The following is a 13,692-nucleotide window of genomic DNA, read 5'->3' as shown; positions in this document are numbered from 1 at the left end:
AAATATGCTTTCAAAACAAAAGAAGTGAGATAAGTGGCATTATTTTACATTATTATAAGTGTTTTCAAAGTTTGCCATGAAAGCAGAGAGCTAGATTCTCATATATACTTTTCCATTTAATCTGTTGTAGTACCAATATATTATTTTGATTGAAGCATATAAAGAAAATCTGGCTTCAGAGAGATATATATCTGGACAAGAGAGGAGTATTTTAATAGCTTATTTATATAACTGGATGTTTTTCTTTGATCCTTCACCAAAACTCAGCAAATAGTGGTTCCTTAAAGATTAATGTCATTATGGAAACATTTTTATACTCTATTGCATTAGAGTCCATTGGTCTATCCTGCACTTTGAATGGATCTTTTACCCATGCATGATTTTCTAACTTGTACATTGGTCATTTAGAAAATATTGGTTCACTGAATCAGGCACACCTTCCAAAGGTCGATTAAATTTGTTCAACAATACCAAAAAAATTCACATTAGTTAAGGCCATCATCAATCTCATCAGAAAAGTCTCTCAGCATTGGGAAGCTGTCACACAAAGGTGTATACAGGTTTTTCAAAATTCAAATTTTCACTTCAAAGCTCAAATTTTATAATTGTCAATAAGTACTGTCAGTTGTTTTTCTTGAAGTGACAGGCTCACTTTGTTCATTTTTGAGAAACTGCCTGCCCAGTCCTCAAGACTGAGTAACTATGGTTTATCTGTCATCCGTTTTTTATTTTTATTTTTATTTTTTTTTAAAGATTTATTTATTTATTTATTTGACAGAGAGATAGAGCCAGAGAGCACAAGTGGAGAGAATGGCAGAGGGAGAGGGAGAAGCAGGCTCCCCACTTGAGCAGGGAGCCCGATGCGGGGCTCGATCCCAGGACCCTGGGATCATGACCCAAGCCGAAGGCAGACGCTTAACCATCTGAGCCACCCAGGCGCCCCCCGTTTTTTAAAATAATGGTGAAAAATGCAGCCAGTTCAATTTACAGCTCAAAGGCACAAAGGCTTTTCCTTGTGACAACCCTTGTACTTGGGGATGCACAAAAAAATTAAAAACATGTATTTGAAGGTCAAGATTTAATAATGTTAATCATTTTTACTGCTTCATGACAGATCTTCTTCAAAGTGGTATTTTACGTATTTACAATGCGTGCATAAAGGCAAAGAAACACACTGCCTTGATTCATGCTAAAGTGCGTGCAGTTTTACTCACCATTGCTTCTGGACCATTGGTGCAAATGTCAACCCGGTGAAAAAAGCAAGTGAGGAAAATCGCTTTGACCTTGCTGGCCCCCTGAAAAGGTTTTAGGACACCCAGCGGTCTGCAGACCACACACTGTGAACTACTTCCCTAAACAGAAGGGCATGGATGTTTCTGGAATGTGACAGAATTCTGGAATGGTGACAGGAGCTTGAGTAGAAAGGAGTGGAAGCGTACCAAAAATTTGGCTCTTTTCTCAGCTCTGACAGGACTCACGGAGTGTGTTCCTGGTAGCTGTGTGCCTTGTAGACAAGGGGAAGTTCCTTCAAATTTGTTGCATCTGTTCCTGTTTTCTGCACATATCTTTCTTTCAATAAATTCTATATCCTTCACTGAATTAATCAGAAATTAAGAGCGGGGATGAGTGGACTCTTTTGGCCCATCAAGAATCCAAACTGTAACACTGCACACACATTATTTCATTGAATCTTCACAAAAAGTCACAAATAATTCATTTCCGTCCAGCTTTACTTGCTTTTTAACAACATTAAATTTGAGACTCAAAGTAACAGAAGAAACACTGGAAGGTTCTTCTTAGCTTAGTGCCCTAAGGCGAGGGGCATGCATTTTTTTTTTCCCAGCAGGCCCTGCAAACACCACACCCTTGGCCTACTAGTTCTCTCATCAAGTACTCTTTATGTCAGTCCTTCTTGACCTTGGGTGCACACTAGACTTACTTGGGGAGCTTTAAAAAATACTGATGTCCTGGTGCCATCCCCAGAGATGATGATGTAATTTGCCCGGGTACAGACCGGGCATGGGGGATTTTAAAAGTTTCTAAGGGGATTCTCATGGGCAGCCAGGGATGAGAACCACTGTTTGCGATGAGGCGAGAAGGATGTTGGTATAATCAGCGATAGAAACGTTTACCAAAGTCACTGCTTCTCTGCCCATGGCCAATGTTTACAGTATGCACTGCAACGTGAGAATTATGCTTAACTCACTTAAAATATAGCACTTGTTTCTCCTTAGTAATAAAAGCATAGGAATGAGGAAGGCATCTCGCTTTGTTAATCAGAACCAATTTTATTGGTGAATGTGCAGAGGGAAGATGCAGGTCTATTATTGTGGGGCCATTTCTGAAGATGTTCAGCTTAAGGATTTGTTTTCCTATTTGTTCTATGGCTGTGTCAGAGCTTGGGTGAAATTTGATCTCTGTGCACAGAATTTGGACTTTTTGTTTCATCTGTCTGTCTCCCCATCAGAAGGAACAAGTTTTCCAGCAGGATGGTGCTGTACTTAGGCAACAGTGTTCCGAGACTAACAAGCTGACTTCAGAAGGAACTGAAATGCTGTCATCTGTCAGGCCACAGTTCAAATCCGAATCCTTCTGAGTATCTTCCCATCAGGCTATTTAGTGGGTTTCTGATGCCCTCTGAGACTAAGCATGGATTCAAAGGCTTGATGAGAGGAACCACTTCTTTCTTGGAATATTGGAATGAGATGAAATGCTTTCCTTTCTCAGCAAGTGGCAGCCATTTTAGAAGATGGTCCTGGGAAGGGACTGAGTTCCAGGGCCCTCGGAAGTGATGCTTCTCGAAGTGTTCTCCTACTGGCTGCTGGTTCCTGGACCATTTTGCTACTGGTTCACAAAGAGATAGGGAGCTGGCCCCAGAATGTAAATCCACAGTGTCAATAAATGCATTATTTGGTTTGGCTGATATTTTTTGATAGCAAAACCTTCTCAACGGAGGCAGCATGTTGATTTTAAATTCAGAGGTAAGCTCCTTATTTTATTACGGACCAGTGCTCTGAGTAGCATTGCTCTAGAGGAGAACCAGAGGTGAGACACTTGTTCCTTTGTCTCTATGGGGACAATTACAAATTAGGAAAAGGAAACACAGTAGACTTTTCCAAAGGCACAGCTTTTATACTCACCTGACTAGACTCAGTCATTTCTAGATTTCTGTAATAAGACAGCCTATGCAATTCCAATCAGGACTTTAGCTAAAGGACTGATAAATTCTAGACAGGCAGCCTAGACTAAGTAAGGCCTTAGGCTGTAAGTAAAGCTATTAAAAATAGGCTTGGCCAGAATATATGCCAGTTGTTCCACAGAGCAGTGAATGTGAGCTACCTGCAACTGCTGAGGAATCTGATGTGTTTCCAGACCTGTGGACCATTCTGTTCTTGCAGAAAGCTCCAGACTCAGTTCATTTCGAGTCACAAACAACAACAGTACTGCTTCACAAAAAGCAAATTTGTACCCACACTGGTAGCATTTGCTTTAGAGTTATCTCATTTCATGAGAAATGGAATGACTACATAGTATTTTAATGTTTTAGCCCTGGTGTAACAACTAGGAATCCTGGGCTAGGCCATGACCTTCTCGTTGACTATCCATCTCAAGACTGGGAAAGAGCATCTAAGTACTTAGGAAGAATCAGCAGTTACTCTGATTTTTGAGGTTTATTCTGAACACACCATCTGTCATACCACTATACCGTATCCGTCTTTGAGATGAGCTGCGCTATGAATGCTAATCATTCAATGATTCATTCATTCACCAGGAATATATCACAACTAGCCTAGTTCATTGATTCTAAGATGCACATTTTTTTTCACATTTTAACATCTCTGAAGTGGGGAGTGTCTTACAATCAATGACATCCTTTTTAGTCAAAGTCCTGTTGGGAAACAGATAGCAGGCTCAAATGGGAATTGAAGAGGACATAATGAAAGGATTATAATGGCGTGGGCATGGTAAAAGAACTCAGTGAGGGGTACTGTAGCACTTCAAAGCTTGCAGTATCAAAGGATATTTACCACCCTAGGCTTGAAGGGTAAGCGGAGGAAGTGATCAGCAGAACCCAGAGAGAACTGTACGTATAGTTTTAGGACAGACCACCTGAGAGGAGCTGGGGCAGAGGATCACAGCCTCTCACAGCCTTCAGCCCCGCAGGGAGGGAGTATGGGGGATAAACACCCTGAACTGTCTTTCCTCTTGTCCTCTAATCTCCACTATTGGCTCCAGTTGGCCAAACTCAACTGAAAACCAGAGAACAAAGAGCAAAGCTCAAAGCAGTTTGGAAAAGCACCCCATACATAATAATAGGTGCTCAATGAACGTCACTTCGGAACCCTTCCCTCGTCACTACCTATGATTTATTCAGGAGAGTGCAAAGAGAGCTATGGTGTCAGGGTTCAGATTTACAGGAAGGTAAATGAGCAAGACCCACAATGATGGTCAGATTCAGTAGGTGAGCACCAAGAAGAGTCACGTTCAACATCATCCTCCCTGAGAAACAAAAACCAGACAATCAATCTGTGTGTCAGTTCAGCAAATGTGCTTTTCTCCGAAGACAACTAAGTATAAAAACAGGAGGAACAGGTGACATACAATCAATCCTCAAGGATATACAAGCCATCTTCAAGGACTCGGGAATAACTTGCAATAGAACACATTAGAGATGTTAGCAAAGTGAATTTAATGAAAAAGACATTAAACTTTGCAGCAAGTACAGGGTGGCACAAAGCTTTGGTTTGGGGTACATGTTCCCCCTTACAGAAGCTTAAAAGTAGGCATGTTACACGTTTAAGTATTGTTACTAATTTTGCCCTGAACATGGCAAGACAAGTAAACAGGAAGAGTTGTTTGGAGCCAACAACAGAACCGAGAAAACCAGCAAAATGAATGCAGCCCTCCCATCATCTCCAGGGGATTTTAAAATACGTTATTGTTTCCTAGAGCTTTCCATCCTTTCCTCTTTACTTAAAAACAAAGATACTGTATTATACACCTAAAAACATGTTAAGAGGGTAGATCTCACGTTAAGTGCTCTTGCTACAATTAAAAAAGGAAATAAAAACAAATGGACAATCAAGCCACAAAAAGCCACGGAGAAATCTTAAATGCATCAAGTGGAACAAGCAAGTCAGAAAAGGCCACATACCATATGATTTCAACTCTATGACATTCTGAGAAAAGACCAAGACACTACAGAGACGGTAAAAAGATCAGTGGTTGTTACAGGTTGGAGCAAAGGGGATTTCAATGGCACTGAAACTCTTCTGCACGATGATGTAATTGTAGATACACGATATTTTGCATTTGTCATCACCCACAGAACTGTAAAACACCAAGAATGAACCCTAAACTATGGACTTTAATTAATAATGATGTACCAATACTAATTCACCAGTTGCAATAAATGTGCCACACCACAATTCGTTAGAAGAGAAACTTGCAGGGGAGGGGGCAGTGTATATGGGAACTCTCTGTACTTTCTGCTCACTTTTTCTGTAAACCTAATACAGCTATGATCAATAACATCTATTGATTTAAAAACAAACAAAGAGATCAACTTCCTATCCGAGCAGGAGTTGAGGAGAGTAAATGGACAGCCAAAGCAGGTGGGTGCCAGGGACAAAGCAGAAATGAACAGACTCACAGGTAGGTGACCCAGCCTTTGGCATTTTGGAAAGTTAGCCCTCTTATTGCTTCCTGAGGAGATCCCCCGTTCCAGTGTCCCAGTGACCCAACGGTCTTTAGCTGTTCTTAGGATATTGAAAGTGTGTCTTCCTTCTCCAGCCTGCTAAACTCTTAGACTCATCTTCAGGCCCAGAAAATACAAAAAACCCAACCTACTTGTGACAAAAACACTCAGTCTAGGGATGGGGATCTAGTGCATTCAGTTGGGCCAATTCTTGCCCTGATGATGTGGTGCCCCTCTACGAGGTTGTTTAAATATTTGTATAACATTTATTTTGAGGAACACCTGCCTGGTAGAAGGGGTACAAAGGAAACACCCAATGGAGGTAACTCCCCCCCCTTTCCCTATGTCCTTAGCAATTCATGTCTGGCCCAAATTGTATTCCCTATTCAACAAAACAAAAGCCTTGCCTTCAAATAGACCTTTCTTAGAATTTCTCAACCATGAATTGCTCTTCAGGCATGGGGTCCCCTCCTCACTTATCTACTGAAACAGACATTATTTCTTCCTGCTAATACCATACTCTTCCTTTGAGAAGTTCACTACCTCATTACCTTTTCAGGGATGTTTAACGCCCCTTATCACTTGGCACCCTGGTAAGTAGCCAGGACAGTCCCCACCCAACCCCATAAACTGGCTTTGTGCGTTCAGATGATTTACAAGCATATGACTCCAATGGAGCTGGGTTTGGAGGTGAAAGGAAAAAGCTGAAAATTAACAGTATTTCCATTAATCCATGTGGAAAAAAAGCCTTCTGGGCATCTTTAAGGTTCTTCAATACACCCCATCAGTCAGAGGGACAATGTAAGAAGATATTTAGGAATTAAGGACAGATTAATTGGAGGTGATGAGGCAGGTCAAAAGCAAAAAGACTCAGGAGAGCCTAGACATCTATTTCTTCACATCAACTGAAAGCCAATGATCTCTCTTCAAAAATGTCTATTTATGAATAATGAATATGGGAAAACGAAAGAAAAGAACCATAAACGATGGTCATAAACTGCCTTGTAATGGAATGGCTTCCTCCCTTCCTTCTTTCTGAATGCGAGAGGTTTAAAAAAAAGTTGTGTTGTTGGGACTCATCCTTTCTCATGGATTTGCACAAACAAGTTTCAATCTTAAGACAAAAGGAACATTTGGCTAAGCAAAAAAAAAAAAAAAAAAAAAAAAAATGCATGGAAGGAGCAATCAGATTCCTTCCTCCAAAGTAAACAGATCTAATGATAAAGGAGTGAAACTAAAATATTTAGATTCAAAAACGTATCTAGTTCCCTGCTCTTCTAGAAGGAGACATTTTTTCCCTCACAAATGCCAATGATTTATGCTTTAACAATAATAAGATTTTATTTGCTTGCTGTATTGGTTTTTGCCTCAACCAAGGAAAAAGGAAAGCAGAGATAAGTCCCCTTTTGTGCTGAAATACTAAAGAGAAAGATACGATCTACTACCCTATATGAGTGTTCTATCATTTACAGGCAATACTGACTGTATATTCCACTTCTCTTTTCCAAATAGGGAAGGAAACCTCTTCCAGAACAGTTTGATGAATTCCAGTGAGGTAAATGATGTACAACTGTGAATCTTTGAAACACCATGCATTCCTCGTAATGACAACAGTAGCTTGTATTTCTATGGAGTTTGTTTCAACAGAATGGTACATTTCCTTCTGCAAATAAAAAGCATGATTCTGAACAACATCCCCGTGAGGAAGGCAGGTTTGATCTCCCTGGCATGAAGGATAGACAACGGGCCACAGAAAGAGATGGTCCTCACAATGGAAGAGGGTGTTAAGGAAAAGTGTGGCAACATGATGTACTTGCAGATTCCACAACCTAGTAACAAAAAATGGACCACAGTTTTTTCTCTCCATCAAACAAAACACATTTTGAAATATTTATTATCTAGTCAGATGAAGCAGGACATTCCAGCCTGAAAATAAATAAATTACTATCACCCACGATGGGTAACATAGCACAAAATAAGGGTTTTTTTTCTTTTTCTTTCTTGTATTTCTGCTGTACACTGGAAACCACTTCAGTATATATAGAATGATTAAGCCCTAATGAAGCATTCAGGAAAAAAAGGGCCTAAGAGATTATGAACCACAGAGTGCTGTAACTAGCTCACCAATGACCTTTTCCCCCCACAGTGCATTACAAAGCATATTTATGTATATTACTTTATTTCATGTCTTCACTAACTCCAAGTTAGCCCAATTATTCCTATTTTACAGGCAAACAGATCAAGGCCTAGACTGGATAATTAACTTGACTGAGGTCACACAGTTGGTAAGTAGTCGAGACTTGAGCTAATATCATCTGAGTCTGAGGTTAGGCTCCTTCCACCTCACCATGGTTGCCTTGCAATGAACAATGTCCAGGTTAGCCAAATCCAATCTGCCATCACGACACAGAGTTAGTCCAAACAACATAGTCGAGTTATTTTGTCTTCTAATGCAGTGTTTCTCAAACTGTGATCCATTTGTATTAGAATCACCCAAGAAGCTGATAAAAATGATGGAAATTCCTGGAAATTCTGTTCAGTAGGTTTGGAGCAATGCTCTGGAATCAATGTATTAAATTCACACTCCAGATGATTCAGACAATCCTTTGGAATCCTTGATGTGGCCCAATTTCCATGGCTATTGTTCAAACTTTCCAATTTTTGTGATAGTGTTGCCTGTGTAGATTTCCTCCTCCTATTTGTTTTAATTTCAGAAGCCATAAATGGTACCATACATAGTAGGAGGAAAGCCCTTCTGCCAACTTCTAAGGGCAATGCTCAGTTTGATGCGAAATATCTACATGGAACAAAAAATAAACATTGATCACAGTCCCAAATGCCATAGGCTTTTACTCTGAGGTACTTCTGGGATGACTTGATAGTTGGATCTCCTTTGTTTCTACACGTGGGATTTGCCCTTATTTCTTCCATAGCTTTCTCCTCCCCCACCAAATAGAAATCTTAGTGTAGTAGGTGATGATGAGATCAATATTACTGTGATTCAGGTGGGGTGAATTCATCCATTAGTTACTTAAGTACTTAATGATCATTGGTCATAGATTTGTATTAAGTTTATTAAGGAAAAAAGAGGCCAGAAATATGAAGTCCCATCAAAATATCTTTGTTTTTGGCATTTTTGTGACCTGGAAAATCTACATCCTGATGATTCCAGTTACAGTGACAATGTGAATGAAATGAGAGCTGATAAATAAATTTCCATGTGTCCTGCAAGTGCTGTTGATAAACTGAATGGATAAAGTCAGGCTTTAAAGCTTGTCCATGTCCCTTTACAACTTGTCTGATTCAACTGAGGGAAAATTGAGGGCTGAGAGCTCCAAATAAGGAGGAGGATGCTCCAGGCAAGGCCACGGTCTCTTCTGAGAAGGTGATACGGAGAGCTGGGCTGGAGAGCACCCTCTGTGCTTTTATCTGTGCTGAAATAGGGTGGGGTGAACTGTCCTGGGTTGTAACTATAGTACTTCTAGTGACTGGGTAGATGAGGGTACGAGGTACTGAGACAGGAGCTACTGAGGGAGATAGAAACGGGGTACAAGAGGAGGGCTGGAATGAAGAGGTCAGTCTTGACTATGTTGAAAACGTGAGCTATCCTGGTGGATATGTCATATAGGCAGCTGGATCTGGGTCTGGGGCTGAGAGGAGCGGTCTGGGTTGGAGATGTGAGTGTGAAGTCATAAGCATAGAAAACCATCGAGGCACCGTACATGATAATGCCTGAGAGGGTGTATGAAGTGAGGAGGAAAGAAAGAACGAGCACGGAAGAATCCAGTGTTTATCACTGAACAATCTTTAGCAGAGAAGGAGCGACTAATGAAACAAAGAAAGTAGGCATTTATGTTATTACAGAAGGCCTCTACTGATGGGCTATTGGATTGTTTCCTATCTTTTGCAATAAATACTTTCATATGTACTCATTTCTCACATCTGTATCTTATCTCTGTAGAAAAAATACCCAAAAGTGGAATGGCTGCATAATACATATGTCTCATTTGGAATGTTAAAGTGTTGATGTTTGAAAGAAAAGATTCTCAGAAAAGCCACCAAATGTAGACAGCATAGTTAACCATATTTAATGTGGCATTTGATAGGCGTGGTTAAAAAATTTGCTATATCCCTGTAATGTAATACCCTATGGCCATAAGAAAGAATGAGGGAAGAGAAAGAAGGCAGACTTACTTTTCACAATTTTGAACTATTTAAATTTTGTGCCATTCACATATATTACCTATATTTAAAAAAATATTTGTACTTCTACACAACACTTAGTAAAACCAAGTGACCTGAAGATCAATTTGCCTTTCTTTCTGAGAGCACCACCACAGGTTTCTGATGGACTTCTGCATATCTGGGTTTTTGCATTATGGATATACCCCATTAGATACTGGATTTTATGAAACCATAATACAGAGACTTGCTCTAAAAGTGGCAAAGGTCTGAACACATAGAGCTATACTCATCTAGAGTCCAAGCTATAAATTTTGGAATTTATTATTTTGCCACTTTTATTATTAGTGAATAAATCTACTTTATGTTGTTTACATTGGAGAGGTCTCCAGACTTCACCAACATCACCATCTCACGTGCCCTAAAAATGTCACTGAAGACAGAATGATTCAGATCAAGTCTGCAGACAATTAATTTTTCCAATATAGGAAGTAGTGATGATCTTACAGTTTTTGTTTTCCACTTTTAAGAAGAGCGGCATAGGGATATGAGTGTTGAGTTTAAAAAAAATGTTCCATATACACTAGACCAATAAATTCAACTTTTGAGAATTAGCCTATTTTTGAATAATATTGAAAATGGACTGCTTATTACCAAGGATAATGTTAAATATATTCTTAATTCAGTTTTTAAAATTCAAGAAGAAATTCAGAATATGGAAAAATTAGCTTGAATAAGTCTGAAGATGATTCTAGCTTTCATACCACTAAAATTCCGTTTCTATCCTTTCAAAGATTTTATATGAATTCAAGTGAAAAAATGAGCTGAGGGGCTAGAACAGGACTCCAGAAGAAGAATGAGTCAGGAACTTCATACTGAAATAACCCGACTCTTCTCCATCTCCTTCATCTATGCCCTCCCGTCCACCCTGATAAGCATAAGATTATGCCAAGGGCTACATGGAAAGAATACTGGCCAACAAGTCACACCCTGGATTTAAGTCTGGATACAGTCATAGCTTCTATACGATCTTGGGCAAGTCATTTCAGCTCTCTGGGGGCTTCAGATTTGGAATATGCAACATAAGGAACCAGGTCTGAGGTACCTTTTAGCTTTAACTACTTTTGCATCTAAGTTTGGGGGCTAACGCATCTGGAATTCCAGGTAATAGAAGGTATAGTAGATTGAACTACTGGCCACGATTCTTCTTCCCTTCCTGCATTCTCATCCTTGCCGTGACTTCATTGTGAGCAGAGTATATTTCCCTGCCTCTTGATTTTAGGCTTGGCCATATGACTTCCTTTGACCAATGGGATATCAGTAGATACGATACATGCAGGGGCTCAAAATGTACATTAGTTCTTATTCCCCTGTAGTTAGTGGCTTAGAATATTTTATAACATAAATGTTTACAATGGAGCTGTCTAATTGCTAGGTCATAACTAGGGTGACACTGCATCTCCCTTTTCCCAGGTCGATCCTGGTTTACATCTGTTGTTCGGGTAGAAAGATTTAGTTCTTTGCTTCTCAAAAGTGGGCTGATTTAGATGACAAATTATATAGTCACCATAGAAAAATGGGTCAGTTCATCTTGAAAACTTACCTGGTTAATTCACAAGTTTGCTACAATAACAGAGCTATCTCCTTGTCCAAGCAACCATCCCCACAATGCCTTTTTTTTTTTTTTTTTTGGATTATGGGAATTCCCAGGGTGAGAAAAGGGTAGCCAGTATCCCTTCTTACTCTTCAAGTGATCTACATTATGAGTGGCCCCTTTATCCCTCAAACCATTTTAGGAAATGCAAAATAACTCAATAATAGAAAAAGTTTAGAGAGTCCAAATTTCAACTGTAGTTTCAAAGAAGCTTGTACCATTTCCCTTATGGTATAAAGCCTATGGATCATTGCACAATTTGCCTGTTGACAGGACAGTGTGGCACCCTTTCTATCGTCCAATCAAAAAGGCCCTGGCCCCTGGACACATAGAGGTACATGCTCTTTTAGACACTCGGCAAGACCCTAAATGTTCATAACACAGACATCTCTACCCTCAGGTGAGAAATGGCAGGGAAGCAGAATGCCAGGTCCCAAGACCGATACTGGGATGAAATGGCAGCCAGACAGCGCCTGGAGGCCTCACTTTGGAGACTGGTACCTTCAGAGCCTACACTTCCCCATGCTGGACCGGAGCATGAGTACACCCTCGACAGGAGTCCCAGGACTGTCCGCCATCTTCTGCCATAGGCGTTGCTCTTCCCCCTGAGAGTCCATCCAATCCACGTTCTTCCCATGGCTCACACCTAAGGAAGGGACAAGGGAGCATTACACTTCACAGATGAAATGTTTTGATCTTCTGGCAGACACCTATCAACCTCTGAGGGGGCCTTATTGAGCAGAGAGTCCTTCACTGGCTTATTTTCACTTACCCTGTCTAGTGAGTAGTGTTAGAATGACAGACTCCCTTTGCAGTCGGCACTACGCTCTTCTGCCAAGGTAATGAGAAACAAATCAGGATGGCCTGCGTGGCTCATTTCTTCCCCAGCTGTGATAGTTTGTCAGAGAGCTGGCTCATCGGGACTGAGTTAACATGACAGAAGAACAGGCTGAAGTGAGCTCTGAGGCTCTCCTTTTTTAACAAGGCCACTTCTCTGACCTGGGGAGTTTTCCGTTCAGTGGTATAGATATTTTTGGCTCTCCTTAATCTATAACTAAGCACAGCACCACAGAGGTGGGGTTGTTCTCAACAGGAGTATTGACCATGGTGCGTGCAGACCCTCTATGTCTGACGTAAGTTCTGGGATAATGAGGGTCTTGCGGAACCACATGTGCTCTGCCACCGTCATTTCCCTCCAGTCCGCCCTGTTGTGGTTGTGTCTTGTGGCATCAGCGGCCTGTTTCTGCAATCCGTTTGAACAACATTAGATGTTATTTTTGGGGGGGGGGGAATGGGTTTCCTTTCAATTCAACCAGTGAGTCATCTGAGAAGAGGATGAAGTAAAGTTGGTCTTGGAAGTCGTTCTCTCCCCTATATCCTCTCCTGAGAAAAACCTGAAATAACACCCACGAAAGTAGTTGAAATTCACTTAGACTAAAGTGTAAGTGATATTTTATAAAAGGACTGAATATAAACATTATATATCCTAAACTTATAGCCAAAGGATACAAACCTATGAAGCAGTATTTTGGTTTTAACAAGATTTTATTTTAACAAGCAGATTCTTGGCTAAAGGAATGGAGCATCTGTGGTAATTTCAGGAATCAGCTAAGCTGAAGCTCCACGTACATCTACTACATAGTAACCTGCAGGAACCACTCTCGCGCCCCATGCCTAGTCACAGACCATCTCAGGGTCCCCAAGTCCCTCACCGGTCCCAGAATTCAAACGAACTCCTCCCAGAAAGATGTTGCTGGAAAAGGGCTCCTTGTCCCAGACGGTAAGCTCTAGGCAAACATTCTTTACGTCCTGGGGGCTCAGGCCACTGAACATGAAAGTATGATTCCACTGAGGGTTAACACTCTTCTTTATCACGAGAGTTTTGTGCTTGGTAGCTTTGCTATCATCTGGGAGCAGGTAGCTGCAAGAGAAAATGCAATCAAGCCATCGGTGAAACAGAAAATGGCATCCCCATTTTCAATTATTTAGTTAGTTTATTTATTCAGTTATTTCGATTCCCCACAATTCTTGGTGCGTGTGTGTGTGTATTTGATTTTTTTCTTCAAGGTTCTTATATGCTTATGTCTAGATTTAAGTGGAAGGTTTTATTGTTTATTTTAAGTAGGACAACAGTAAAATGCCTGCACTCTCCTTTCTA

At 40.5% G+C, this 13,692-nt stretch overlaps 1 protein-coding gene across 3 annotated transcripts in view; it reads right to left on the bottom strand.

Annotated features, from left to right (window-relative positions):
- Positions 1–6,971: 6,971 nt before the first annotated feature.
- SYTL5 (synaptotagmin like 5) overlaps positions 6,972–13,692 on the bottom strand; it is a 243,601-nt gene continuing 236,880 nt past the window's right edge. For all 3 annotated transcript variants that reach the window (XM_032426709.1, XM_032426711.1, XM_032426710.1), the window contains 2 exons: positions 13,247–13,455; positions 6,972–12,180 (listed from right to left, as the gene is read on the bottom strand). In XM_032426709.1, the coding sequence (XP_032282600.1) occupies positions 12,038–12,180; positions 13,247–13,455 (352 nt within the window). In that variant the 3' untranslated portion in view covers positions 6,972–12,037. The remainder of the gene's footprint in view (positions 12,181–13,246; positions 13,456–13,692) is intronic.

The sequence above is a fragment of the Phoca vitulina genome, unplaced genomic scaffold (assembly GCF_004348235.1).
Source record: "Phoca vitulina isolate PV1807 unplaced genomic scaffold, GSC_HSeal_1.0 scaffold35, whole genome shotgun sequence".
Lineage (NCBI taxonomy): Eukaryota > Metazoa > Chordata > Mammalia > Carnivora > Phocidae > Phoca > Phoca vitulina.
Note: the sequence above shows the minus strand (reverse complement) of the source record. Positions and strands in the feature narration are given on the sequence as shown.